This window comes from Squalius cephalus, assembly GCF_949319135.1.
Source record: "Squalius cephalus genome assembly, chromosome: 16".
In the NCBI taxonomy this organism is placed as follows: Eukaryota; Metazoa; Chordata; class Actinopteri; order Cypriniformes; family Leuciscidae; genus Squalius; species Squalius cephalus.
Genome location: NC_137137.1, coordinates 12,162,982 through 12,190,933, shown reverse-complemented (window position 1 = coordinate 12,190,933; position 27,952 = coordinate 12,162,982). Strand labels below are relative to the sequence as shown.

Sequence of the window (27,952 nt, the reverse complement as noted above, 5' to 3'; positions counted from 1 at the left end):
TATACCAGCATGCCACATCTACATCTAGGCCTACATTTATTCATTTTGCAGACACAAATGCAAATGAGGATTGCTACCACACAAGCAATTCATCAAAAGTGGGCTGTGACATTAAAAGTGCAATACAACAAGCTAAAGTTTGCCAGCAAAAAGCAAGGTAATAGATTAGTTCAATATACAGTGCACTGCTGTTTAAACGTTTGGGGTCTGTAAGATTTTTTTCAAAAGAAGTCTCTTATGCTCACCAAGGCTGCATTTATTTGATCAAAAATAAAGTACAGACAGTATTATTGTGAGATACAATTTAAAGTTATTTTTTTGTTGTTGAGATATTTAGAAATGTAATTTTATTCTTGTGATGGCAAAGCTGAAATTTGTTGGGGAAAAACTGTGTACGTTGATTCCCAGAAATTGTGTAAAGCCAGCCAATCAGATTAAAGCTGGTCTGATCAAGAAAATACTTGCCAATTTTTCAGCAGTATAAATCAGATGGCCAGTGAACAGATTTCTGGTGGCCCGTGGGTGTGTTGCCTGATGATAGGTACTGTTAGGAGAATAGAAAATGCTGTAATTGGTTTTTGATCAAGTCCTTGTGGAAGAGTTGTGTCTTCAGGCATTTCATAAAGAACTTAGAAGTTCTTGTAGTGTGTTTGGGTGTCTGTTGGCTGTGGAGTGTCATTCTTTTGTGAAAGATTCCAATACTGAATGTTCCTGACAGAGTTTGTCTTTGAACTGCTGACCTCTTTGTTGTCTTGACTTACGCCTGTTTCACACATAGGGCCCTATTGCACCCAGCGCAATTGACTTTGTACACCGACGCATGTATCATTCCTATTTTGCACCCGCGCAAAGCGCGTTTTTCCCTCCACAGAAGCACGTCGCTAAACTAGGGAATGAACTTGCGCTCTCTGGGCGGTTCAGCGCAAAAAAGGAGGCGTGTTCAGGCGCAAACGTTCCTTCATGCTATTTTGCAGGTTTAGAAAACAGTTGCGCCACTAACCAGGAAAAAATAGTTTAAAGTCAGTGGCGCGTTGCGCATGTTATTCATATGCTATTTTAAGGGCGCATGCTTGGCCATACTCAATGTAGCGTGTGCACAACGCACATACACTTTGATTCTCTCATCTACACAGAAGCAGCAGTTTTCATTTTTGCAAATCATACATTATTACGATAGATAGATAGATAGATAGATAGATAGATAGATAGATAGACAATTTATTATAAAAGCATACATCTAGCTTACACATTTACCCAAATTCTCATACGCCTTTTTAACCGAAGTTAATTTGGGTGGGTTTCTCCATCCCCAACGTCCCTGACGAGAGTGTTGCTCTCCTTGGCTGTGAACCGATCCTGGCGTGCGTCTGGCAAATCCGCCGTTATAATAGGAATCCGCTTTAGAACAAGCGCGTCTGCTCTTAAAGGGAATGTGAGATGACGCTCTGATTGGTTTATTTCACGTTACGCCCAAACCACACCTATGAATAATGAAGCTACTTCAGACCAACCCATTTTAGATCTGCGCCTGGCGCAAGAGTCATTTATCCCGCCGGGAAAATAGCAACAGCGCCAAGACCCGCCCACAAAGTTACTTGCACTTTGCGCTTTGACACTTGCGTTTCAGATCGTTAAAATAGGGCCCATACTCTGTGTGCAGTGGGTGAACGTGATTTCACCAAGTACCACATGTTCCTGGATCAACATATTTGTTGATCCTGGAACAACTTTCCAATCAACCAATCAGATTTGAGGAACAAGTTTACAGTTTATGTCAAGTTTAGGCTTAAAACCAGGGTGAGGTGCTTCAACATCAGTGTTATTCACCTATCATTTCCCTCTGATTTTATGGAAAAGTTTGGGTAGGGTTAGGTTTAGGGGTAGGAATAGGGTTAGGACTAAATTTTGGGGCAGGAATGTTATTCCAGGATCAACAAAATATGTTGATCCAGGAACATGTCTTACTTGGCAAAATCACGGTGACCGTGTGCAGTGTGTATGCGGTGCGTGTTGCGGTGCGTATGCGGCGCAGGAGCAGCACACGTTATTGTGCTTTAACATATGCTGCATTTGCAGTGCACAACTGATCTACGGCTGTACCACGAACACAACATTTATTCTCTATGTTTTATTTCAGATCTCTATTTTTATTATCAGTGTCTTATAAAATAATATAAAAAAGCATTGCGATTCTATTTGTACAAAGTAGTTATAGGTTTAAACTATTGTAGGCTACTTATGTTAGCATCGCAAACATTTTAAATTAAAACATACAATTGACAAAAACAGCTCTCTCATCCCTTTTCTTTTGCATTTAACATAGTAGTATCATTTAATTAAATGCATTTATGGTGAGATTACTATATTTTCATGTCAATCCGTGTTCATTTTGACCAAGAACCATGCGCTGTCACTTTAATTCGGCACGTGCAGCACAGCAAAAATAGACTTGGTGCGGAAACGAGCGCTGCACTGCTGTATACGCACCGCACCTGGAACGCATTGACGGACCGCATCCGCATGCAGTGTGAAAGCTCTAAACTGTTAACATGAGTACGGAAAAAAATACGCACCACATACGCACTGCAAACGGAGTATGTGTGAAACAGGCGTTACTTTTTTGCACATTTTAGGAGGTTGTTTTAGATTTGCTGATGAAATATTCTCAATATGTTTTAGAAGCTGAGTTCTCAAAGAGAGAGACAAGATATATGAGTCAAAACTTCATCAAGACCTTTGGGTTTTTGTGTTACAGGATCTGTTCCTGAATTTCAGTCCAAAATGACTTCTGAATTTGTCTGTTTTTCTCTCTCTTTCCACGCATGTGTGTCGATTTAAATGGAATCAGGAGCGTCCAGTTGCCAGCAGCATAGCTCACCTGGAGCTGAGTGTGCAGGAGAGAGAGGGAGACAGAAGTGAGGAAGAGGATGAGATGCAGGAGCTGACCTTTACCCCAGTGCATGCCCCTGTCATCACCCTTGGAACACACTCTGCTGGGTGAGAAACATATAGACACACTAACAATTCAGCTGTACAGGAGCCATATTCTTTTAGCAATAATCTGCATTTGCTTCTGTACCTTTTTAGTACTTTTGTATATGCATATACTGTATGCATATGCAAATGCAAATGCTCGTACAGACATTGTGCTAATTATGGCAGTATGGAGGCCAATTATGGCATTAGTATGGCAAATTTTAGTTTTAGCATATACTGTAACATAGATTGATACTGTAAATGGACGGACGGACAAATGGATATAGACAGACAGATAAACAGACATCACTCTATTTCCCCATCATGCATGAATTTGCTGCTTTCTCTAATTCCAATTTCTCTCTCAATGTCCCTTTCTGTCACCATTTTCAATACACCAACACATTTTTATGTCATGTTTATTTTAGCTGAAGTATTTCCAGGCCTTGTCTTTGTTTATATGTGGACTTGTGCTGTACTTTAAAAGTGTGAAAAAGTTTTGCTGAACTGTGAGTTGAGATGGCCATTTAAAATCTCAGGGCGTACAGAGTTGTCATTCAGGAGCTGTTCGGTGTCACATCAACATCTAATTCTGACCAAAGACAGTTAACAGGCCAACATTATCTTCATCTGGCCCTGCAGATTCACAGAGCGCAGGGGACCAATGTGTGTCACTTAAAACTTTATTCAAAATAAGAGTTCTAATTTAAATCAGTTGTCGTATCTGATTGAACCCTTTAAAATTAAATTTGAAGTCTGAATACTAAACCAGGTGGAATGAATTAAGCTCTTTCATTTGGACTGGAGGTGAATTTAAATAATATTTTTTCCTATGTGAGGGACTTTAATTGGTTAGATTTACATGTATGTGTTTTCTGAAGAGCTCAGACTCTCACGGACAAGGACAGAAGTGCTTTTGATTTCCCTAGGATATTATAATAAAACATTAACATAACAAAATCTCTTGTCTCTTATTCAGGGGGTTTTAAATGAGTTGCTGGTTATGAGGACAAATCCCACTGGTCTGTTGTCATTACGAGAAACCAAATGTCCAATAGAAATTAAAAAGACCAGATAATTTAGTTTTAAAAGACATTTAGACACAATAAAAAATAAAAAATAAATCATTTTTAATTAATACATTTTTTGTAATTTAATCATGCCCACCAAACTCAATTGTGAAATGTATTGCTGTGGACTGTATAGGCCAGTTATAGGATAATGTTTAATCAATCAATAAATGTTTATGTAATATTCTCGTCTACACCAATACTATTTTTGAATCATTGATAGTACTATGTAACTGTGATTTGTTTTAATTACTTAATCTGCATATCATGTAATTAATTAAATATTTTTCACCGATTATATATTAATAATGCATATGAATTAAGTTCAAGAAATTATTACAAGACTGTGTCTCTTTCAGTCTCTATCTGCCCTCATCTTTCTTCATGTCTGTCTCCCTCTATATCTTTCTTTCTTTTTTAGTCTTTTTTTTCCTGTGTGGATCCTGGTAAGAATATATTGGGCGGACGTGTGTGAAAATAATAAGCAAGGACTATTAATGTGTAATTCAGCAGAAAATTACATGATCCATAGGTAATATTATATTCTTCTTTGACTGTGGCAATTAAAAGCCTCTGGTATAAGTGTAGGCCTAATTACTGTGTCTCCTAATTAGTTTTTAGTCACTGGAAGAACATATTAAAGTCCTGCTGTCATTACCGCTCACATATATTTTCGCTGTTCTGTAATGTTGGAAAAGCTCTCGTTAGGGGTTCCTAAACATAATTCCTAAATAAACGGCTTCAGTAAAGGGGAAATATTTTTACTGTATTACTCATAGAGATTACATGCAGTACTGTTTACAGGGATGCCAACATGTTTTATGTATATGTGAATGTTTATGTGTTTTATGTATATGTTTATGTGTTTTATGTCTATGTATATATGTACTGTGTGTGTATACACGAGGAGGTATGTGTCAATGCAAATTGCAAAGGAAAGGCAGGTTTTTTTCTATTTTGATTAAAAATCATGACGGTTACAGTTTGATAGATTATGAGATTATTAATGTTTATTTGAAACAATATGCAACATTATTAATTCACAATTAGACTTGCAGTAAGGAAGCAAATAGTCAATTTTGAGATCATGTTAACTTTATTTGCTTTATTTGCCATCTATGAGATTTTGTGCATATATCAACCATTTTAAATTTCATATTATGCTGTACAGTTCTGCCCGACAGCTGTTTTGCCACCCACATTTTATTTTATTTGCTGTTTTTGCTTTCTCTTGGTGCAATTTTCTTTCCATGTCTTACGGGGCATATTTCAGATGCTTTTATCTTTGTGTGACAATGCCTTTTTGTGTGACAAAGTCTTTCAAGAAAGTAAACATTTCTGAAATCTTTCAGAAACTGCTTGATGCAAGCCTCTCAAAACTGTGTATCTCATCTCATGTGTGAGATCCCATTTAAGATATCACAGCAGGACATATTACCAGATCACACCAGAGGATTTCATAGTACCCTTTAACATTTGACACAGATCATGCTGTGGATAAAAGGGGTTTTTACAACATTGTACATGTGACATATTGTGAAGAGATACAGAATGTTCCTGATAACGCACAGTAGGCTGCCTGCCACATGTTGTCTTGACAGCACTTGGCAGCTTCAGGTGTGTGTGCAGTTACAGTATTGTGACTGAAGATCAATGAAGCACAAAGAACTGAAAAAGGCTCAGTAAGGCAGGTGTTCAGTAAGTAAATTAAATGCTTAGGTAATTGAATGTACTGGAAAAAGCTACATTACTACATTATGTAATGCTTAACATATCATTAGAAATGTCACATACTGCATATTCTACTGACAGCCAATTTTTAGCTGTGCATATGCGATTTCTCTATCTCAGCTCCTCCAGATCGACCTCCCGGAGATCTTTGGCCCAGCTCTTCTCCTCTGGTTTTCCTCAGATCTTGGACCATCAGAACCAGGTGGCTGAGGTTTTGGATCCTTCTGAGCCTGTCAACTTTGACCTCCAGAGAGAAGAAGCGGATCATCTGCAGGCCAACACTCTCATCCTGCAGTTCCTGGCCTTTACCAGGTATGTCTGATGTCAGGCCATCTTATCAGGACAGTTATTTTTCATAAAATTCTAAGTCCAACTGCCAACTTGTTTGCTGGTGTTTGTCTGTGCAGTGTGAATCGACCTGTAGACCTGTCCAGACAAATACAGACATACTGGAAATGAATGTGAATGTTTAATTTTTTCTAACATCATCTGTCTGGAATAATGTAATTTAAGTACTTTATTAAAATAAATTGTTTATTTCAGTTGGTAATTTGTGTATTCCAGGAAAAAGTATTCAAAACAATGTTTGGGAAAAAAAGCCAAAAGTTGTTATTGAAAATGTAATAAAACTGTATAATAGTATTATGTTGTAATATAATATAGTAATTTTAGTAATGAATTGCAATATGACTTAATCTGCTTAGAAAGATTCACTGGTCTGTTATGGAGCAGTATGTTCTAGTCTACAGCCTTTGCGAGCAGTGCTGAAACACTAGCTATCAAACAGGAGATGTCAGGTCCTTTATTTCAATAGTAATGCAGCTCTTCAAGTTCTGGTTCAGGGCCAAGCATCTCTGGCTAACTTCTCTCCGCCCTCAATCAGCCAATGTCCATATATCACACAAGTATTGATGCTAACTTGTCCACATAAGAAACGGCACTTGTCAAGTGTGCTTGTGACAGATTCGGTACCTCTCTGTTCTCAAATCAGGCATTGATAGATTTAAAGCACACTCTCCCTCTCTTTCTCTTGTATTTTCTCTGCATCCCTCTTACTGTCAGGTTGTTGTATTTTTCAAATTGGAGGTGAAGGTGATATATTTCTTTTCTGCCTTTTAAAGCCTTGAGATCCATTTATTAATTTATTATTAGGGTTTTAGGGCTACTCATTTAACACATTTAATACAATGAAATATGATTAATTGCACAATTTATCTTAAATCCTTTTATGTATAAATTTATCATAGGGTTCCCAAACAGGGGTTTGTGAGTTGATTAAAAACACTAAAAATTAATAACATCATAAAAAATTGTGGGGGAAAAAATAAAAAATATGGCTGTACAATTAATTGAAAAATAAAATTGAAATATTTATATGGCTTAATGCTATGTGTAAATTGCAAAAGGCTACCATTTAGTCTATCACAACATGTCATTTTTTAAAACCGTACAGCCCTATACTTTCCCTTGAGGTTCTCTTACAATGCTAGTAAAGTTTTCTGCTCAAAAATCATATTTGAGGAAAAACTATTATTTTCAACCCTCATGTTTGAAATTATCTGCTTTTAAGGGATGGTTCCTTTAAGGCTTTTTATTAAACAGCCACTGTTATGATTGGCTAATGTCATTGCACGGAAAAAGTATCAACAGCCTCTTGCTATTGCATATGAGTAAGCGTTTTAAAAACAATAACCAAATAAAACTGTCATTTACAGATTTTGTACTTGCAGTTGGCATTGTAGTAGCGTCCATTCCAAATGCAGTTGGCTGCTTTATTTTTCTACAAACGTTTCTTTGCAAAATCTCCATTGCACTGTGTCTTGTTTATAAAACCAAATGCTCAGAACAAAACATATAATCCTCCAACGCGATCCGGGACGCCATTAAAAATGATGTACAGAGATGCATACGAGCTGTTTAAACAGGACGCATCGAGGAAAACGTTCTTTTACTCTTCCAGTTGTCCTGTCAGCCGACACAAGCGCGTGGAGTATGTCAGAAATTGAACGGGCATCCAATTTAGACAGCGTCAGTGATTATAATGGGTTCTCTTTGCTTTTGACATCACAGTCGTGTCTGGAGTAGACAATTATCAGCCATTAAGCGACTGAACCAAAATGAGTGGGGCCTGTGGTGTGATGATGTAAAACTATTTGTTGATATTTTGCTCTTGAAGCAATCATATGCCAATGCCACAGTAAGAAACCTGGTGAGTCAGCCGACATGACTTAGCCTTTTGGTTTTTAAAGGTAGATGGAAATACCTGAATACATTTTCTCTTTTGTAAAGGAAGAAAACTGTTTGGTTTATCTTTTAAATTAATCTCCCTTCTAAAATACATAGTTATTGTACATTTGTGTGTCTCTTAGAAATCTCAGTTTTCCCACTCATCATGCAGAGCTTTCCATCCCTTTGTTTACCAGATGAATACTGATGTGAAATCCTCGCATAGCTGCAAGGCCTATTCTTTTAATTGAGGAATTCAAGTCATTTGATTGGCTCTGAGGTCAGAACTGACATTTTGAGTGAATAGCACTTAAACTCTAGAATTGTGATGTGATCGCGCTCAGTGGGCCTGCCAATTGTCCGCACTCTAAATAGTTTCTATCCTTATCTAATTCTGAGTGATTGATTGCTAATCTTCCTCACAAAGAGAAAAGAAAGCAATCATCCCTCCCTAATCTGTCCCTCCATTTTAATTCATTCTGCTGAGGATGGAGACGAACTCTTCACAGTACCCTGTCAGCTCTCAAATGTCACCTAGGACTTTGATTAATTCATTTATATCCTTTCATTTAATTATTTATATTTTTTGTTTATCCTCTTGCTTGTGTAACAGCATGAAGTTGGTTTTTAGACCTTCAGGTTTGAATGTGTGAACCCATCGCCCCTGAGCTCCTAGTGTTCTCTCAGGTGTAGAGCAGTTCAGTGATGGATGGTTATTGCTTACATAAAATGCAGTGGACCATTACTGGCTAATTAAATTGATTTAAAATATCATGTTTTTAAGGAAGTTGTTTCTCCCCAAAAGTCCTGCCTTACCAAAAAAAAATAAAAAATAATAATATTAATGTTTTTTTCTCTTTAGTGAAAGAGCCACAGTGCAATGAATTTGCAAGAAAGTTATTGATTTTGCTTTCAGGAAATGATGAAGTTCCACATGATTAAATGGGAAGATTTGTTTTATGATTTACCTGCTCTTTCTGACTTCAAGAAACCTTCAAGCATTATTATTTCAAGCTCTGGTACAAGGATACTGTTTTATTGTATTTAATTAAGTGAGCAGTTTCAGGCAGACATATGTTCACCATTAACTTTATTAATGGCAGCGCTAGAATATGTCAGTGTAGAGCCGTGATTGCATGTTAGGTTTAGGGTTATAACTTTTTCTCCCACTGAGGTCCACATTTATTTATTTTTTATTTAATTTTTTTGCTATATATTATATATATTATAGTATATTTTTTATTTATTCCATTGAGGTCCGCATTTAGTTTTGTTCTACCATAAAAAGTAATTAATTTATTTTGTGTTTGAGTACATTCATCTGACTGATGACAGAAGTATAAAATATTTTAATGAAGTGAGAGGGAGTTTTTAGTTTTGCAAGTTACTGTATGCTTTCATAGTACACTTATCTTTATTTTGATTCATCGTCATATGACCTCTAACCATTTAAAAAAAAAACTTTAAATCAGTTACTATTGATCTGGTTGAAAGGAGTTTGTCATGCTGTGCCTCAGACAGATTCTTCATCGTAGTGTGCCTTGAACTGACTCTCCATCATTGCATCGCTGATAGTGGTTCTTTATGAAGGAGTCACTCAGACTGGCTCTTTATCATCCAGTCACTGAGACTTGTTCATCATTGTGGAGTCACTCAGATTGATTCTTCATAACAAAGCGCCACCAAGTGACTCCTAATAATGGGGTACTTAGGCTGACTCCACACATAATATTTCTTTCAAGTCATTTACAATGTCCTCACTGATCCAATCGCATCTCAACGTATGTCATCATTGCTTTTCAATAATGCCACATTCCCCAATGCCAATCAGTTATCTGTTTCTTCATAGGGTCCCTCAAAATGGTGTGAATTCAGACTGGCCCAGCTCTGTCCATTTCACTTTCCAGCTTTACCGCTTCCAGCCTGTCACCACAGAACGTCTGAAGCTGCTTGAGCCGGAGAGGAACAGCAAGCTCAAATCCAATCCTCATTACCCCTGTGTCCTCTCCCTTATCAACAAGGACGGCTCACCTAGCTCTGGTATGGTTACCATCCTCCTACGAATGCTTTATGATTCTGCTCAACACTTTTTTATTTCACTTGTTGTCTTTTGTTTTAAAAGAATCTTTGCTAATCATCTGAAAACAAAGGCATATTTACTGCACTCATCAAAATTGCAAGAACAACCTTTTTGCTCTAATGAATTTGATCAATGTCTGTAAACATTTATAGCGGTTTTTAACTGCAACACATGCAGTGTTTTAGTGAATAAAGCTCTAAAAAATGAGCAATTATAGTTTTACAGCTTTCGGCCAAAGTCCAGTAATTGCTTTTAAGAAGGAGTCTTCATACACAGCAGCCTGCTGAGGAGAAGTGTAGAAACGGCGTGACTTTGTGATGAACTTGGTAGTGCTGAGAAAACAGTTTTGGCTCTGTCGGTTCGTATGGCTGCCAAAAATACTTATTACCTGCCCCTGATGTGAGTTATTTTTATCAATAGTTTCTCACAGACTGGCAAAGGCCGATAATTTAAAGCACCTTAAAATGTTGAGCTAAGAGCTCACTTTTCCCATAGCAAGACTGGGGCTTTTTGCTATCATGTTATACCATGAAAATCTTGGCTAAAACTCAATGCATTGATTTATTTATGTTGAGAGCAACTCCTTGACTGAAAAAATTCCCAATTCGAGGGGAAATCTGTGCAGCAATTTTACCACTTGTTGCAATTCTTAGATAAACTATCCGATGAGGTGGAACATACATACATGACATAAGGATGTGTCTTTCTCATAATAAGTAGGGAACCTCTCATTTGCCTGCAGTGTACACCTGAGAAGAACGAAGGAATAGACGATAAAGATAGAACAAAGGTTGAAGAGTAAGATAGATATGGTGGTGGAGGAAGAGAACAGAAGAAATGAGACAGATAATGAGAGAGTGACAGAGCGAGAGAGCATGACGGAGAGATGCAGGGGTACAAGAGGGTCAGCTCTAACATTCTGCTTTTAGCCTTTTTATTTCAGAAGAGACGTAATATCATACATAAAAAATACATCTAGCGTGAGTGTGCAAACCTTTAGCAGGGACCCCGTTACACATTGTATAAAACTGAGTGTTGCATTTTAAGCCTGGCCTATAATAGCATTCTGTCTGTCTGTCTATCTATCTATCCATCTAACCATCTATCCATCTATCCGTCTGTCTGTCTGTCTGTCTATCTGTCTGTCTGTCATCCATCCTCATTGCAATTCTCTATCCTTTTTGCTACCTCAATTCAATGTAAATTTTAATTCATTAAAGGCAGTCAGTTTAGTTCTCAGCCCTGATATAGAATGCATGTAGAACCACATTAATGTATTTACATACTTTGTTTTGATGCTTACAATGCAGAGATATTAAAATAATGACCAATTATGTACAGTGTACATTGCATGTCAGTTTTAGTTCATTTGAATGGGGGACAAACAATGAAACATTTACTTGTCCTTTATCTTTCTTTTTTTTCCACAAAAATGAGTTTGAGTAAAAATGATGATTGTCTTGCAGACCCCCTATTGAAGACCCCTGCTATAAGGCGTTAAAGCGTTATGCCACAGTGCACAGAACTCAGCCCTTAGACCCACCTCTGGCCCAACTATACAAGACAATGAGCCATACAGTGCCATAAAGATTACAGGCTGAATGATGATTATATTGTGCAGAAGGCCTTTTGATGTCTGTGGAGGGAACATCTGTATCCTGTGGGATATGATGCTGTTATTGTGCAATTACTTATTGTTGCATAACATCTTCTCATCCCAGATTCTCAGCTGAGCATTGCACTTCTCTTCAATGAAGAAATAATATTTTTGGCTCTCTGCCTGAAGTAGCACAATGTAAAAGCAACATCCAGTTTAACATTTTGACTTCATTAAGCATTAGTGTTGCATTTGCTTGTTTTGCTTTGCCACGAATGAAAATGCATACAGGGTTTGTTGTGTTTATTTGTGTTCAATTTCGACTGTGCTCAACCTGCTTGACCCCATAAATCAGGCTTCAAATTCAGTCAGTCTACTCAAACTGCTGTTGTTCCCATAAACACACGTCACCAGAATGTCCTTGCTTAACTCCATACTGTTTGTTCTGGATCTTTTGGCAGCATTTGATGCTGCAAACAACAAACTATTGATCTCTAAGATGGTAGAAATGCTCATTTCTAGGTCAGTACTTTTCTGGTTTATATCCTACCTGAATGACAGTAGGTACCAAGTCAACTGGAAAGGCTTACATGCCTTTCTCCACTGGGGTCCCACAGGGATTGGTGCTTGGACCTTTACCACTTTCCTTTTACACCAGGCTGTATGTATACTCTTTAAGGATGCATTAAATTGATAAACAGTTACAGTAAATACATTTATAATTGAAAGAAAAATATTTTTACACTTTATTAAAGTTTCCCCCTTTTGATGATGAACAACATCAAGCTTTTGATGTTGTTTATATGTCTATGTGGTGTTTTTAATTTCATAAGTCAACACCATTGCTGAGTATTTTCTCCTTAAAACTGCAGTGAATCAAGGACAGACTCAAAAACGTTTTCAAGGAAAAAACGTTTAAATATGTCATTTTGGTGATCAAAGATGAGCTTTAAAGGATACAATTATTGACTACAGGGGGACTTTAAGCAACACAGCCACTTTCAAGTAATAAAAAGAAGAAAGGTTTCTTAAGTACCAATTGATTCAAATATTGAACGGCTTAATATTTTTGTGGATTGTGGATTTTTCGTCACAGATATTTTTCAGGATTCTTTGATGAATATACAGTTAAAAATAACACCATTTACTTGACATAGAAATCTTTTCTAAAATTATAAATGGCTTTCTTGTCACATTTGATCTATTTAATGCATCCTTGCTGTGGCCAAAGGTTCTACTTAATATTTTTGTTTTCTTTTTCCTCATCCGGACTATAGACATTTCATGGTTAAACTACTGCACTTCCCTTTTTGCTAGTCTGCCAACATCTCAACATACATCAAAAAGCAGCCTTGCACTTCTTTACTCTTTTTTTTTTTTTTTTTACACGTTCCTTCCTCTCTGGCCTACCAGTATCTACCATACATCCCTTCGAGAACATCAATAATGCTTCCTTACACTCCTTTACACTTGTTTTTCCTGACTTTAAATCACGGCTCAGGTCTACACTAGCAGGCAATATTTTCTTGCCCCCTTCACATGAAGTCCAGGATCCTGAAGTCCAGGATCTTCTCCAGCTTTGCATAAAAACGTAAATGTTACTGCAGTGTTACCCAAGCACATTCAGAATTGATTACTGTCATCATTTTAGACACGGGGAAATGTGTGGGAACATATAGAAAACATCATCGCCTGCGGCACTGCCAGTGTTTGATATTCATGACTGACAGGATGTGGTGCGTGCAAGAGGATTGTAGCTCAGAAATATATATGTTAATTTCCCACACATTTTGCTTGGTGGCTAAACAGATATCAGTATGGTTCTTTCTTGTTGTACTTTTATTTTCCTCATACTCAGGTTTTCCTGGTCTGCAGCTGCAATACCGAGTTGACCCGCAGTTCCTCAAGCCAGGTGAGCGGGGGTGGTTCCTGCGATACCTGGCGCTCCACTCCCTGCAGATTGATGTCTGGGACAGTGAATCCTTAATGCTGATTGGCTCAGCTGCTGTGGAGCTGAAGGTAAAATTACCTATTAGGGTCCAAAGTGATCTTTTACCCTATTAGAATTAAGTTCCAGCCATAAAAATTTTAAGCTGCCATGAAAATGCATTTTGCATTGAAAATGTCTGTGGGTGATTACTGTATTAATTTACTTTATTAAAGCTTACAAGATTAAAGTATTAATTTGCTTTACTTACTGACCCCAAACTTGTTTGACTCGCAAAAGTTTGGGGTCTGTAAGTAAAGTAAATTAATAAGCATGGATGCATTAAATTGATCAAAAGCGACAGTAAAGAAATTTATAACGTTACTAAAGATTTCTATTCTATTGTTGTTCTCAAAGAACCTTAAAAAAATGTATCACCGTTTCCACAAAAATATTATGCAGCACAACCATTTTAAACTGTGATGATAAATAATAAATGTTAAAATGTAAAATTCTTGTTTGCACCAAATCAGCATATTAGAAGAATTTTTGAAGAATTATACTGTATGACACTGAAAACTGGAGAATTGGCTGATGACAATTTAGCTTTGTCAGGAATTACAATTTAAAATATATTAAAATAAATAAAATGTAAGTCAACATTTTACAATATTTCAATCTTCCCTGTATTTATAATCAAATAAATGCAGCCTTGGTGAGCATAAAAAAGACTTCTTTCAAAAACTTAAAAAAAAATCTTACCTTCCCCACACTTTTGCATGCAAATTTAACTCTAATTTTATGTGAGGCAAGTGTTGATTTTGAACCCTGACACCCTACAGTAGATATGAGTAAAAAAAATTTCAGGGTTACTTGCAAGAAAACCATGATTTTGACATTATCTTGATGTCAAATCTGTTACAAAGTCAGACATGTGCTCACTGAATAAGCTGACAGAATGCCAATGAAGGCATTTACATGACCTTACATGTTGTCAACGTATTTTCCATAAGGTCATGCATGTAAACACACAAAGACTCATTGTACTGCACACCAAAAGAAATATTACAATAACCCAACACACCCACACAAACCATGACAAAACAATAATACAACACAACTCCAAATACTCTGCTTGGCAACAGCCTGTTAGTGTATAATAACCCCACAAGCCATACTTGAATTTTGACACAGGTACAAATACTGCCCTCGTTAATAGCCAAACAGAGCTCTCACAGCTGTTTAACTCAGACAGACAGTCACCCTGCACATCGAAACCTTTCTGCGGTATTCATTATTTAGTGTGCTCAGATGGGAGTGTCATGTCGAAATTATGAAATATGACACTCTGTATTTCATACTTCAGGACACCTGCGTCTGTTAGATCTCGCCACCGCAGGTCTCTTGGCTAGAGCTCTCATCGATGTCAGCTGTTGAATAAAGGTTCAAACAAAACAAGACCAGAAATAGATACAATCACATCAACATAATTGGACTGTTCCTCTTTAGCATGGATTCTGACCTTTTCAGAATGAACAAAAGGTCCATTTGCGCTTCAAACACAACCACAAGGTCGTCAGAAGTTGGCATTTGTCAGTAGCCTGCAACATATGTCTTTGTTGCTAGTTATTTTTGTTTGTCTTTTTGTTTTACATGGTTAGATCAATAAAATTGATTCAGGGACCATGAAGAATTGCCTTTTTGTTTAACACATTTCTAAACATTAAAAATGTTTAGCACATTTATTTTTATAATTAATCACACTATATTTAAAACATTAAATTTACAGCTTTAATATTGATGTTTGTTGTTTACTTCTGCAGCATTTGCTGCGTCAAGGCCGTGCGGCCGTCCAGGTGAGCCATGAGCTGGAAGTGATCACTACTGAGTACCTGCAGGATGCCAAATTTGCCAGCAGGCATGACAGCAAGCACAGCGCCTCTCCAGCCATCAATGTCTACACTACTGTAAAAGGAATTCTGCATTTGCGGCTTGGAAACGTTGGTAAGGATAATGCGCTAACCAGCTGTAATGTGTAATTTTTTGATAGTTCTACTATTATTCTACTATTCTAGTTTGATATGCAGAGACTGTTATAAGAAAGCCATTTGTAAGATTATTATTCCCTGCAAAGTTTAAATATTGGTTTGTGGTGATATCAAAACATGTCTTTGCTTGTCAGGGTTGTTTGCCATTCAGAATTTAATTGACCTTTCGCCGGCCCCTCCCCCAAAACGGCCATTGTCCAATCACACATCATAGCAACCGTTACTATGTGAGCAGGTCCACAAACATTCTCCGCCCACGGCGTTTGTAAATATGTGGAATAAGGGCTGCCTCCGACAAAAAACATTTTCTAGTCGACTATAGTTATTCATTTAAGCCATTAGTGGACAAATCGCCCCTTTATATTAATTGAATTACTTAAATAGGCTATATAGCCTACAGGATAATGAGCGTTTACGTAATATAGCCGCACTCAAGCGCACGACCGCAGGCATAAAGCTTGCCACAAAGAACCGGTAAAAGTAATTTGGGGTCAGTAAGATTTTTTAAGAAATTAAGAAAAGTAATAGGCAAGGATGCATTCAATTGATCAAAAGTGACAGTATAGACATTTATAACGTTAGAAAAGCTTCTATTTCAGAAAACTCTGAAACTTTCTATTCATCAAAGAATCCTGAAAAAAAACAAAAACAGTTTTCTACATTGATAACAATCAGAAATATTTATTGAGCAGTAAATCAGCGTATTATTCCCTCAGGTAACGTTAGGTTGCATGTTTTCTTGCGTGGGTGGATGTTGGAATCAATAATCACGTTGTTTGCATTCGCTTAAACTGATTTGCCGAAATCAAAATGCTGACATTGAAACGGGACGCTCGGAGCGGTAAATCAAACAATGATTTGTCCCTAAATAATGATATATTATATCATAATATATTATATATTATTATTATTGATAGGATGATAACAGGTGTCGTGATCAGCACTGCTGCTGTATCAGTCAGTGGTTAGATCAGTAATATGCATTATTAATTATGACAAATAAATTATGCCCAAAATACGGGACATTTGGCAACCCTAACGTTAGTTTTTCCCTTCCCCAAGAACAAAGCACATAACGTTAGCAGGGCTGAACTGGAACAAAAAAATTCAAATCAAATTTGCTAATAAAAATGAGCAAAATATAGCTAACAGCTCAGATAACTGCGATTGTCTGCAACAAATCAGAGAAAATCAAGACAGAAGAAGAGGTCTACGATGCCTACGGATGTTGGTTGATCACAAACTTCCAAGATGCCGTCTGCAAGTGTGTTTATGTCGATTGCGTGGGTATTAGAGGTTTTTTTGCGATTGTCATGGGGTTTCTCAGATTTCGCTTGAGACCGGTAAGCATTAGCCTCGATAGTAGTCGTGTCTCCTTCATTGCGTATTTTTATATTTTGAATATATCCCTCCACTGCATACTGTAACCCCTTTTGCCTCGATCTGGAGGATATCGCGAAGGTATTGCTCCAAAAAAGGTCACTGACACGCACGGGTATACCTCTTCCCGTCATGGCAATGTGTCGCGCTGGTCATGTTTGACCATTTGTTTGTCGGACGTAGCAACAGTAACTAAGGGGGGCGGGGCTCGGCGAAAGGCTAATTGAAAATTTGAATGAAGGTTGCAAACTTTAACTAAAATTTGAATTTTTGAAAGTAGAAGTAAAATGATTTTTTGGATGGATGGATGGATGGATGGATGAATATATGGATGGATGGATGGATGAATGGATGGATGATTGGACGGACAAACGGATAGACAGACTCCATTTCAGTGATAATAGTAGTGCAGAAATTACTCACTTTGTCTTTAACTTTCCTCTGAAAATTTCAAGAAAGCAGCTCTCTTAGACGTCACTATGGCATAAGAAGCATCTGTCATTAGTGACCTTAAACATTTGAGTTGTTTTCCTCTCCGAGCCGAATCAAAGCTATTCACAGGCTACAGTATCTTCATGTTTATCTGCTTAAGCTCCTTCTTAGAGGCCCAGTGAAAATGCAAGTGTTTCTTGATACCAATCAGCTTTCCTCATTCTCTCAGTGGTCGGAATCAATTAACTCATCCAAAACGGGCAAATCAAGGCAAGCTCAAAAGCTGCTGAACACCATATCTCAATCTGGGATTAATGCGTTGTCCATTTATTTGAATCCTAATGAGTGGTCGCCATTAACAAGAGATTGAGGTTTACTCACTAAGGCTTACTGAGATGTTTATCCATCAAAAGCACCTCAGAGGATCAAGTAGGTCAAAGCAAAGACAATTATTGATCAGAGGAAAGAGGGATTGGGGAAAAAAGGCTGTTATTATGTACATGCAAATGTCTTTTGAATAGCTTGATCGGTCCATTGAATACATTCCATCAAGTTTTGATAAGGTGGGACATTGTGAGTTTGCCGCTCTGGGTAATGCACATGGATTGATGTCTTACTTCATGATCCCACACTGTTTCGAAATGTTCTGCTCAGATAGGACATGTCACGTCGTTGGGAATTAATGAAGCTTCTTTGTAATTGGACTTGTGATGATTGGCATTGTCATATGTTAAAAAGCAATGGAAAAGCTCCTAATGAAATCCTCTTTAATTTCAGCTTGATGTGAACAGACAAGTGGATAATTGAACACTGCAAATCCACATAAAAGAAACAGATAACTTAATTGAACAGGTTAAACATCATCTCTGAATTCAGAGAGTTTTGGTGCATCTATCAAAAGCTTCTCACAGTAGCAACAGGCTCTATCACCTCCGGATTCTTTATGCCTTTATACCGAGCAGAGAGAGACGCAGGTCCAGATGGAGGGGAAAAAAGATTAGGATTTTATAATTCGCCTGCCTCTGGCCCCCACGCTGCTCATCTGCAAACGTTTGATAAGCGTGGCGAAGATTTCAGTAGAGAAAAAGAGAGATGGGGAACAGGAGAGAGGAAAAGAAGGAAAGAAAAATCGCATTTCCTCTTTCCTATCTCTCCTTTCATGGTAAGAAATACTAAAAAACAATAGTATACATTTGCAACAGGGACCAAAGTAGACTTCTGTCTATCTCCTCTAAAACATAGCTACATTTAGAAGATAAGAGAAAGTGCATCCTAATGGAAATCCCATCATGTGCTCCACTACAGATAAAAGAGCTCCATGTTTAAATGATTTCCAAAGCTATAGAAATGTATTCTGCAGGGTAAATAGGGGTCTAATGGAGGCATCTAAAGATAATAAAACGCCCAACCAGCAGGTATAAAGTTATCGGATTCACTGAGGAAGAACTGGATGATATTTCAGATGTTTTGAAGGATTAAACTTGCTAATGTTTTGGACGCTCAACAGTCCTCTTATGGATTTGTGGGGCTGTAGGGCTCACTTTGGATCACAATATTGTACAAAATTGTTCTGGGTTGTGTACAGTATGTGCATGAAAGGTTTTTCTGAACTCTTTGAAAAGTTTGCGAATTTGAAAAAAGCTATGAACTTGAGAAAATGTACTCTGTTGGTTTAAGAGCAAACTTCTAGAGACTACATTCCTTAAGATGTAAATTCTTTGAAATCGTCATCTTTAATATTAATGCTGTTTTCTCTCAGAACAATCCAGCAAACCCCTAATTTGTTCAGCTAATGCTGATGTGATTTAATGCAGTGTTTTGGTTGTGTAACAGTAGCCTACAGTATGTGAGGGATTTGTGAGAACTACTATGGATTTTCTGCAAAAATTGGCCATAAAACTTGATCTGATCATTAACTAAATAAAACAATAGACAAAAACAATCTGTTTAAGAAATAAATCATCTTCATTTCATCTCATTCTTGTATAGCATTTTATATGCCATAGACACGTCAACAGAGATGTTCCATAGATCTCTATAGACTTTAACAGATATTTTTGGACTCTTCTTAACATCATTGAATCTTTGCCAGACACCCACTCTTATGTAGAGTAGCAACAGTGCTGACCTTTTCCATTTGTTGATAGTTTCTCTAACTGTGTACTGACAAACTTCACAGCTTTTAAAGATACTTTTATAACCCTTTCTTTAACGTTATGCTTAGTCTTAGGCATTCTGAGATCTCTTTCGTCTAAGGGCATGGTTTACACTCAATGCGAATTGTGAATAGCAAACTTTGTGTTTTTTTTGTAGGGCAGCTCTATCTCGTCTTATTTTTCAGACTCCAGGTTAACTGACTTCTGACTCCAATTAGCCTTTAGAGAATTCATTAGCCTACAGATTCACCCCTTTTCCCACCCTGCACAGTGAATGTTTACACGTTGTTTTCAGTAAAGACATGAAAACATATAATTATGTGTAATTTATTTAAGTAGACTGTGTTTGTTTGCTTGATGATGTGTATAGATCACATCAATTTACTAATTTATGCAGAAGTTCATGGTAAATTATATATGTATGTTATATATACACATATGTACACATATATATACAGTATTTTTATTTTTTTTTATTTATAGGTACGCATTTTTATCTTATTTTATTATTTTACCCTGTTCTAGGCATGAAATTCTGACATGCCATAAAACAATTATTTACATAATGTTATAATTAATTTCAATTTTATAAGTTGTCTTTGTTAATAAGTTAATTTCAATGTTTTTTTTTTTTATTGATAAATATTCACTTATCACTGCCTGGGATCAAATGCAGTATTCTTTGGTGTAACACACACTCGCTCAATCACCGTCTCAAAACACCATCATGCTCTTAAATTAAATACTGTTCTTTAAATGCTGAATGGAAACATTTGTCTCTGTTTGTTTTCTTATTGGCAAAAGAAGTGTGTGCTTAATGTGTAGATGTCTGACTTATGTATCCATCTATTACTGTTTTCATTGAAGTTTCAATCAATCACAGGCAGTGCCCTGAAACACGCACCCACTCCCACCTTCAATCACCCTGTTCTGTGCCTGACCTTTGTCTCAGACTTGTAATTACAGCTCTCACCTGTCAGTAATCACAGGTAAAGCCCATTGAATGTTTGGGGCGGTTGATGCTTGTTGTGAAACCCATGGGACCAAAGTACTTATACTGCAGTTTAGACAATTCACTGCCTCTCAGTGCACAGCAATCATAGTTGAGAGATAGAGAACCAGGAAGGTAAGGGTCATTGGCCAAGGAGAATGCACCTAAACCAAGATTTCAGTTGTTCTGTATAAGTATTGTTTTTGTTGTTTTATTTTTCACTCCTCCGCCCATCCTACCATTTCTCCCTGTTTAACATTCCTGCCTGTCCTCTTTGACCACAGAACATTTCTCATTGCAAAGCACCAATCAATGCATCTTCCTTTGTTGCATTGTGTCGGTCGTCATCAATGCACCCGAATGACAGCAGTGCCAGTCTCTCTGTGTGAATGTAATACGTTCTGTGTCATATGTTCAAATCAGCTAAATCAGCCCAGTTACAAGCAGAATAAACACTTCTCTAATGGTAAATCTAGCTCCTCAAAGTCTTTCTTTATAAAATACAGATTTATATAAAAATAGGATTAATTTTGTATATAAAATTTATTGATGATTACATTTTAAAAGGGGTATATTTTTAACCTCTACATGGAGTAATGATTTATTGTCTAAGGACATATTTTACTGTATATACTAGGGGTGTAACAATATATCGTGTCACAATATATCGCAATACAAATATGCAACAATATGTATCGTGGATAGTGACAATATGTATCGTGAATAGTTCACCCAAAATAAAAATTACCCTGTGAGAAAAAATTGAAGTTTTCAGAGTCAGTACTACATTAAACTACAATATATTATGTTGAATGTAATGTATAATAATGGGGGAATATTAGTGGGTCCTGATAATGCTTATGTTATAAGTCTTATGTTACCAGTAAAAAGTGGCCTACATTATTTTAAATATATCTAGCCAGTGACAGAGTGCAAGCATATTCGTCTAAAATAATTCTGTATTTTCAGGTTCAGAATCATGAATATATTTATTCTGGTGTCACCATTGTCCCAGCCTATTCATTTACACCCACAATGTTATATCAAATTTAGCATTTAATCAACAGTACATTTTTTCTTAACCATTTATTATATGTCTTGGAGTATCGCAGTAATATCGTATCGTGAGTTCAGTATCGTGATATGTATCGAATCGTGAAATTAAGGTATCGTTACACCCCAGTATATACATTAAATATGTATTTGATACATTTGTTTGAAGAACATTCAGTTAATAATTTCTGATTAAATCACATTGTAAAAGTAGTTGTTTTCAAAAATAATGGCTGCATCTCTGAATAATCAGTAATCTAGACTATGTTATCACCCAGAATGTTAGGAACAAAGAAAATTATAGGTAACAAAACCATGTTCTGAAATGTTTTTTGTTTATGTTGACATGAATGTGAATTGAATTTAACCAAACAAAACTGATTTGGAATGAGCTCAATTAAATTTCTTGGATTCTTCTTTCCAACAGGTGGCAGTGTGTCAAGTTCCCACAGTTCTTTGGCTCTTCCTCCATCGCTCTCCCATGTGGTCCAGCCCAGTGATGCCTCTCAGGGTTTTGCGGGAGGAAGTGTCCCTGCTTTAGCGGTTCTCCGGCTTAACGGTATAGCACATCATCTCTCTAAAGCACCAGAGCTTGACTTCATATCCCCAGAACTCAAGAGCTCTGCAATTCTAGAGCTCTAGAGAATTTATAAAAGTATATCATATGGGATTTGCTGATAATTCCAGAAGAGGATTTAGCTTAGAATTCCCTTATCTAGTTGTAGTGGCCATTTTTATTTATCTTCTCTCTCTTTTTCTCTTATTACTGCTTCATTTTAATGACAGCATTGCTAGGATAAGTCTTTTTGTTCTGATCAACAGAGGATCACAGTACGGTGACATATGGAAATGTAGAATGCAAAAGTCTTCGGAGAAGACAATATTAGTCTTGTTAATCCTCAGTCCTGAAACATGAGAATAGCCACTGAATTGCATATGGTTGATGCTGTTTTACAAAGTTAATGTGCGATCTTGCACTACTGTAGCGGAAACAAACCTGATAGACCTTCAAATATTGTGCCATTACACTGAATGTGCTTTTACAAACTAACTATCCTGCTTCACAAGATTGTCTTCAAAGTTCTTCTGCCATGACAGTATAGTTGAAAAGACATGAATTCGACATTACAAGATAACCATTTACATTAATTTAATGTAGAATTTTATATTATAGAATATCTTTCAGTAATACTGAGAATGCAAAATGTATTTATGATGCATTGTGAATTGCATTCTGACACATTTTAGAGTGCAGTGATGTGTGAAATCAAACCTGCATAGTTAGAAGCATTTGTGTTCAAGTACTTGCGTAGAGCTGTGGTTATACACTGGTGGGTCGGATCTTTTCTGATAAACTCTATAATCATGCATAGTTAGGCTAGAATAATAATTACACTAGTTTTTGCTTGGAACGAGATAACATTCCTGTACTTTTTGTTGATGACATCACAGACCGTACTTCAACTTACACTGCAGCTACTGTAAATATGCAGTGAATTTATGGATCTATAAATGTAATAAATAAGAAAAATAACAAAATCTCACATAAATATTTTAGAAATATTTTTTTCTCATTTTGTTGTTGCTGCCTTTTGTTAAACTACTTTAAATTACTTTTTTTCCACATCAATCTAAACTTCATACACCATAATGAAAAAGCAAGATTTGTGATAACTTTTCAAATTTATTAAAAATAAAAAAACTTAAATAATTACATTGCATAAGTATTCGTACCCTTAAATGGGAATGTAGCTCAGGATCATTCCAATTTCACTTGTAGATGTTACTACAGTTTGAGTGGAGTTAACCTGTATCAAATTCAATTGAATGGGTATGATTTAGAAAGGCACACACCTCTTAATAAAGGCCTAGCAGAGCAAAAACCAAACCATGAGGTCAAAAGAACTGCCTGTAGAGCTCGGATGTCCGAATTCCGACACAGAGCCGAAACCAAACTAGACCGACTATAGATTTTAAGATGATGATGACGACAGGAGCTTGTGTGAGTGAATGAGATAAAAGGTGCGTTCCATTCGACAGGGTCCCTACTCCCTGAGCACGGTATATCAGTTGAAGTGGACTTCGCTGACAATAACCGCTCATTTGGAACGCCTTGTAAACGTCATCAAAGAAAGTCAACGACGGGGTCGCGCAGATTATGGTATAACATAAATAGTTATAGGCCTACATTAATATTTTAATTTAATTTACTATCACATTTAAAGGAACCGTATGTAAGATTGTGGCCAAAACTGGTATAATGAAAAACAAATGTTTATTATACACTTAATTGACTATTGCTGCTATTACTTGACTATTAACAGAATTGAAGCTCTGCTGTAACTGTCATGCAATATGAAAATAAACTTTTATTTGGTTAACTATGTGTATATGTGTTTTCAATCAATGGTCATATAATTGCATAGTGATCTCGTGCGCCTTCTTCCCGCGCACAGCCGTATTATAATCATCGTTTATAAATAAAGTCCCTGGGACATACAAAAGTAGTATATGTAAATGTAATATTCACCCCAATAACCGTTAAAAATACTGTAATTTGTATAATAATGACAAAATGTATGAATACTTACACACATACGTAAACTCCTCCAACGTTATTTATGACCGCTCTGACTGGTGGTGACGTGGTGCGCAATGACAGTTGGGTGATCATCGCTCTCCACTTCCTGTGAAGTGATGTATCGATGTTCCCTTATTCCCTATGCCGTGCGCAGTGCCCTTCGAACTGAACTTGTTCGCTCCCTTCGGATTGGAATCTAAGATGGCGGAATACACTGTGAAGTCCACTTCACAGTCCACTTACGGTCGAATGGAACGCACCTAAAATGTCATTGAGAGATGACAGAAGTGTTGCCGTTTTGATAGATATATCCAGAAACATATACGAGTCAATATACAGTGTGAACAGTTCTGCTTCTCATTATGAATCTGTGTGAGAATTAGATCTGTGTGAGAAAGGAGCTGCCATCCGATGACTCTCCAATCATATCGCGAAAAAAACTGCTTGAAGTGTGATAATGCACAGCCGCACCAAACAGACATGGAGAGTGATATAACCAAGTTTAGCGCTGTCGTTTCAAATTAGTTCTTATATTTAGCTCTTAATTAGAGCTTTCTAGTCACACCAATAAATCACCAAGACAGTTCAAACATTTTCCTGATATTTAATTCGTACAAAGACTTTGATTCCCGAACTAGTTCTTGTTAGGCTCAGCCATAGCCGTCACCAGAAAAAACTTTTTCCCAGCGTGGGCCAATCTGGAGGCCAAAACCCGGAAGTGTGAAATTGACCTATCCCTCCATATGTCAACAAATCAATATGAACGCTGAACAATGATGACGATGCATAACAACATTTTATTATATAAGCTTTATTTTACACCTCAAATGACAAGGAATTTATAGTGTTAATTCATTAAAGAGTCCGTGAACTCATTCTCTCAAATGGCTTGCGTATGCAGAACGTTCACAGCTTATATAGACGGCACGCCTCTGATTTATGTATGTATGTATGTATGTGTTTGACTGTAAGGACATTTTTGACTTAATGTTCCATATATAATCTCCATCCTGAAGCAAATCTTGTTGAATGTAGAGTATGTTTCAGGCCTCAGTGCTTTTGTTTGAAATGTGTTTGCATGTGTGTATAACTATCCATTCTGGTTTATCTGTACACTGAAGAACAGACTGCCAGTGACTGTGGCAGACATCAATGCCACACAATGTCAATTCCTGCAAAGATAGCTGAGACACAGCCAGTGAAAAATAACACAGTGGCTCCAACATTTCTCTGGGCCATGAGTGGGCAGTTGCATGAGGGGTGTGTGTATGTCAGCCTGATGAGATGGAGATAAACAGAGTGCTTCAACATGTTCTTTTTTATCACAGAGAGGCCTTATTGTCTCCAGTGCTATGCAGATATCCCTCCCTCTCTCTCTCTCTCTCTCTCTCTCTCTCTCTCTCTCGCTCTCTCTCTCTCTCTCTCTCTCTCTCTCTCTCTGTAGGAAGGAATACAGTGGGAATCTAGGTTTAGGAAAAAAACACTGGCGGGCTCTTTTTTATCCTGCGTCTTTTGATCCTCTGTCGTCCTGTCTTCATTGGCGTTAAATCACAGGATTATGTTAGTTGTGATGTTGAATCGCATTGAAGCGTAAATCTCAGAGCAGGTATATTTGAAAGCGGGTCTCATTGGGTGGGAGGGATAACTGGAAAAGACGAAGATGGATACGAGGCCAAATGGAGGTTGAAAAGTGGCCCCCGAGGAAGTGAGGAAAGAGAGCATGTGTGTCTCGTAGGGTGAAAGACGTTGTTTATGTGTGTGTATATGCATGTGTTGCAGCGAGCAATGCCAGACGAGCCCGTCGATTGCCAGAAATTGACAGCGAGCTGGCCAGACTGCTACAAAGCACCATGAGGGAAGTGGGTGGAGCCGCACTGCATCAGCAGGACGAAGTGAAGGAAGTGCGCCAGAGGAAGATTGACAGAATGGCAGCTGTCCGTCAACATGAGCAGCTGAAGGCCACACCCCCTTTTCAGGATAACGCAAACATGACGGTAAGAAAGAAGGACAGTTTTCTGTTGAGCTGGATTGAAAAACTGTCTGATAGCATGAGCTGATTGACGTTCTTTACAGCTGTGCACCATGTGATCCTGACATTTGCTCCAAAGTCAATATTAAAGGGATAGTTCACCCAAAAAAAGTATTTACTCACTTTCATGTCATTTCAAACCCATTAGTCTTTGTTTCTTTCAATGACTCATTGATTCAGCTCGGATGAGTCATTTGTTCACTAACCTGAAATCTCCTTAATGTGTCAAGTCAAGTCAAGTCAAGTCAAGTATATTTGTATAGCGCTTTTCACAATACAGATTGTATCAAAGCAGCTTCACAGTATTAAATCAAAATAACACAACAGGGTTTGGTTCTAGTGGAAAAAACGTCCACGTTTGGTAAGGCTGTTAAATAGTATTATTGATTGATTAAATTAAATTAAATTAAATTAAATATCCCCAACTGAGCAAGCCAAAAGTATTTACTCTCAAAGTGAACTAGGGCAGATCTATGAATAATGAGTTAAATGTTCATCTGTTCCTCTCACAAGGGTCATATGGGAAACTTTTGTGATACTTTTATTGTGTTTTTTGACAATTTAAAGCTTGACAATTCTAGTCCTCCTTCACTTTCATTATTTGGAAAATAGTGCCCATGATATTCTTCAGAAATTCAACTTTTATGAAAGTCATATGGGTTTTGAAATACGTTAGGGTGAGTAAAAAAGGATGAAAATGAAATTTTTTGTGTGATCTATTGTGTTCCTGTCGACGCATGAGCTTAATTTTAGCTTAAAAAAGGAAACAGCTGAAACTGTGCTGCATTATTCACCAGTTCCTCCCACTCTGTGAGAATGATGAAACCCAAATTCACTCTTACTTTCACTCTACAGCCTGTCTTGCCAGGCTTCAGGCAAATCACTTTTATTAGTTTCTCTGTCTTTTTGGTGCAGTTTTTCAACGTGTGAATTTCTTTGAAAACTGTTTTAGAGGCATCGGACCGATCGGGTGCAGCATTCCCGTGATCTGCGTGTGATCGAGGCCTATCGTGAACGCTGTAAAGCACAGGAGATCATCAACATGCTCTCTCAAGCCATCACTACCAAACACACTCTGTACGCCACACTCGGAACAGCTGAGTTCTTCGAATTTGTGCTCAAGAATCCATTCAACGTTTCTCAGACAGTCACCATTGAATGCGATGACCCAGAGCTCAGGTGAGATATGCATTTGAATGCAGTAGATCACTGGATGTCAACCTTTTCAGGCCAAGCAACCTTTAATCAAATCAGAACATAGAATACCATCTAATCAAATAGCACATTCACATTTCTTTTCTCAAAAGCTTAAGGACTGTGGGAGCCACATCATATCATATTTTGATAATTCATGTAGTTAAATTATGGTGCAGTAAGACCCTTAACTGGCTTTTTTCAGATCTGTGAATCAGATCTATTAGAGGAAATGTCTGGAAAAACTTCTCTTTTAGACTGGTTACATTATCGATATAGTGTTTAAACCAGAGTGCTGAATCCAAAGTCAAAAGCAGGTCACTTTTAAAGCTCACCTTATGCCAGCATCTAGATGGCACTCACAGATTTTGAGGGCAAACAGAATAATATCTTGCCTTTTTTTTTTATCATTTCACTTTTTTGCTACTCTTTTTTCGCATGCATTGGACTATAACTGTGATTTGCAAACATCACCATACCA

The 27,952-nt window shown here is 37.2% G+C and overlaps 1 protein-coding gene across 4 annotated transcripts in view; it reads left to right on the top strand.

The window, feature by feature from the left end:
- nphp4 (nephronophthisis 4) overlaps nt 1–27,952 on the top strand; it is a 160,809-nt gene that overhangs the window by 117,011 nt on the left and 15,846 nt on the right. For all 4 annotated transcript variants that reach the window (XM_079896120.1, XM_079896121.1, XM_079896119.1 and 1 more), the window contains 8 exons: nt 2,849–2,997; nt 5,898–6,089; nt 9,853–10,043; nt 13,539–13,699; nt 15,431–15,611; nt 22,095–22,226; nt 26,028–26,242; nt 27,230–27,456. In XM_079896120.1, the coding sequence (XP_079752246.1) occupies nt 2,849–2,997; nt 5,898–6,089; nt 9,853–10,043; nt 13,539–13,699; nt 15,431–15,611; nt 22,095–22,226; nt 26,028–26,242; nt 27,230–27,456 (1,448 nt within the window). The remainder of the gene's footprint in view (nt 1–2,848; nt 2,998–5,897; nt 6,090–9,852; nt 10,044–13,538; nt 13,700–15,430; nt 15,612–22,094; nt 22,227–26,027; nt 26,243–27,229; nt 27,457–27,952) is intronic.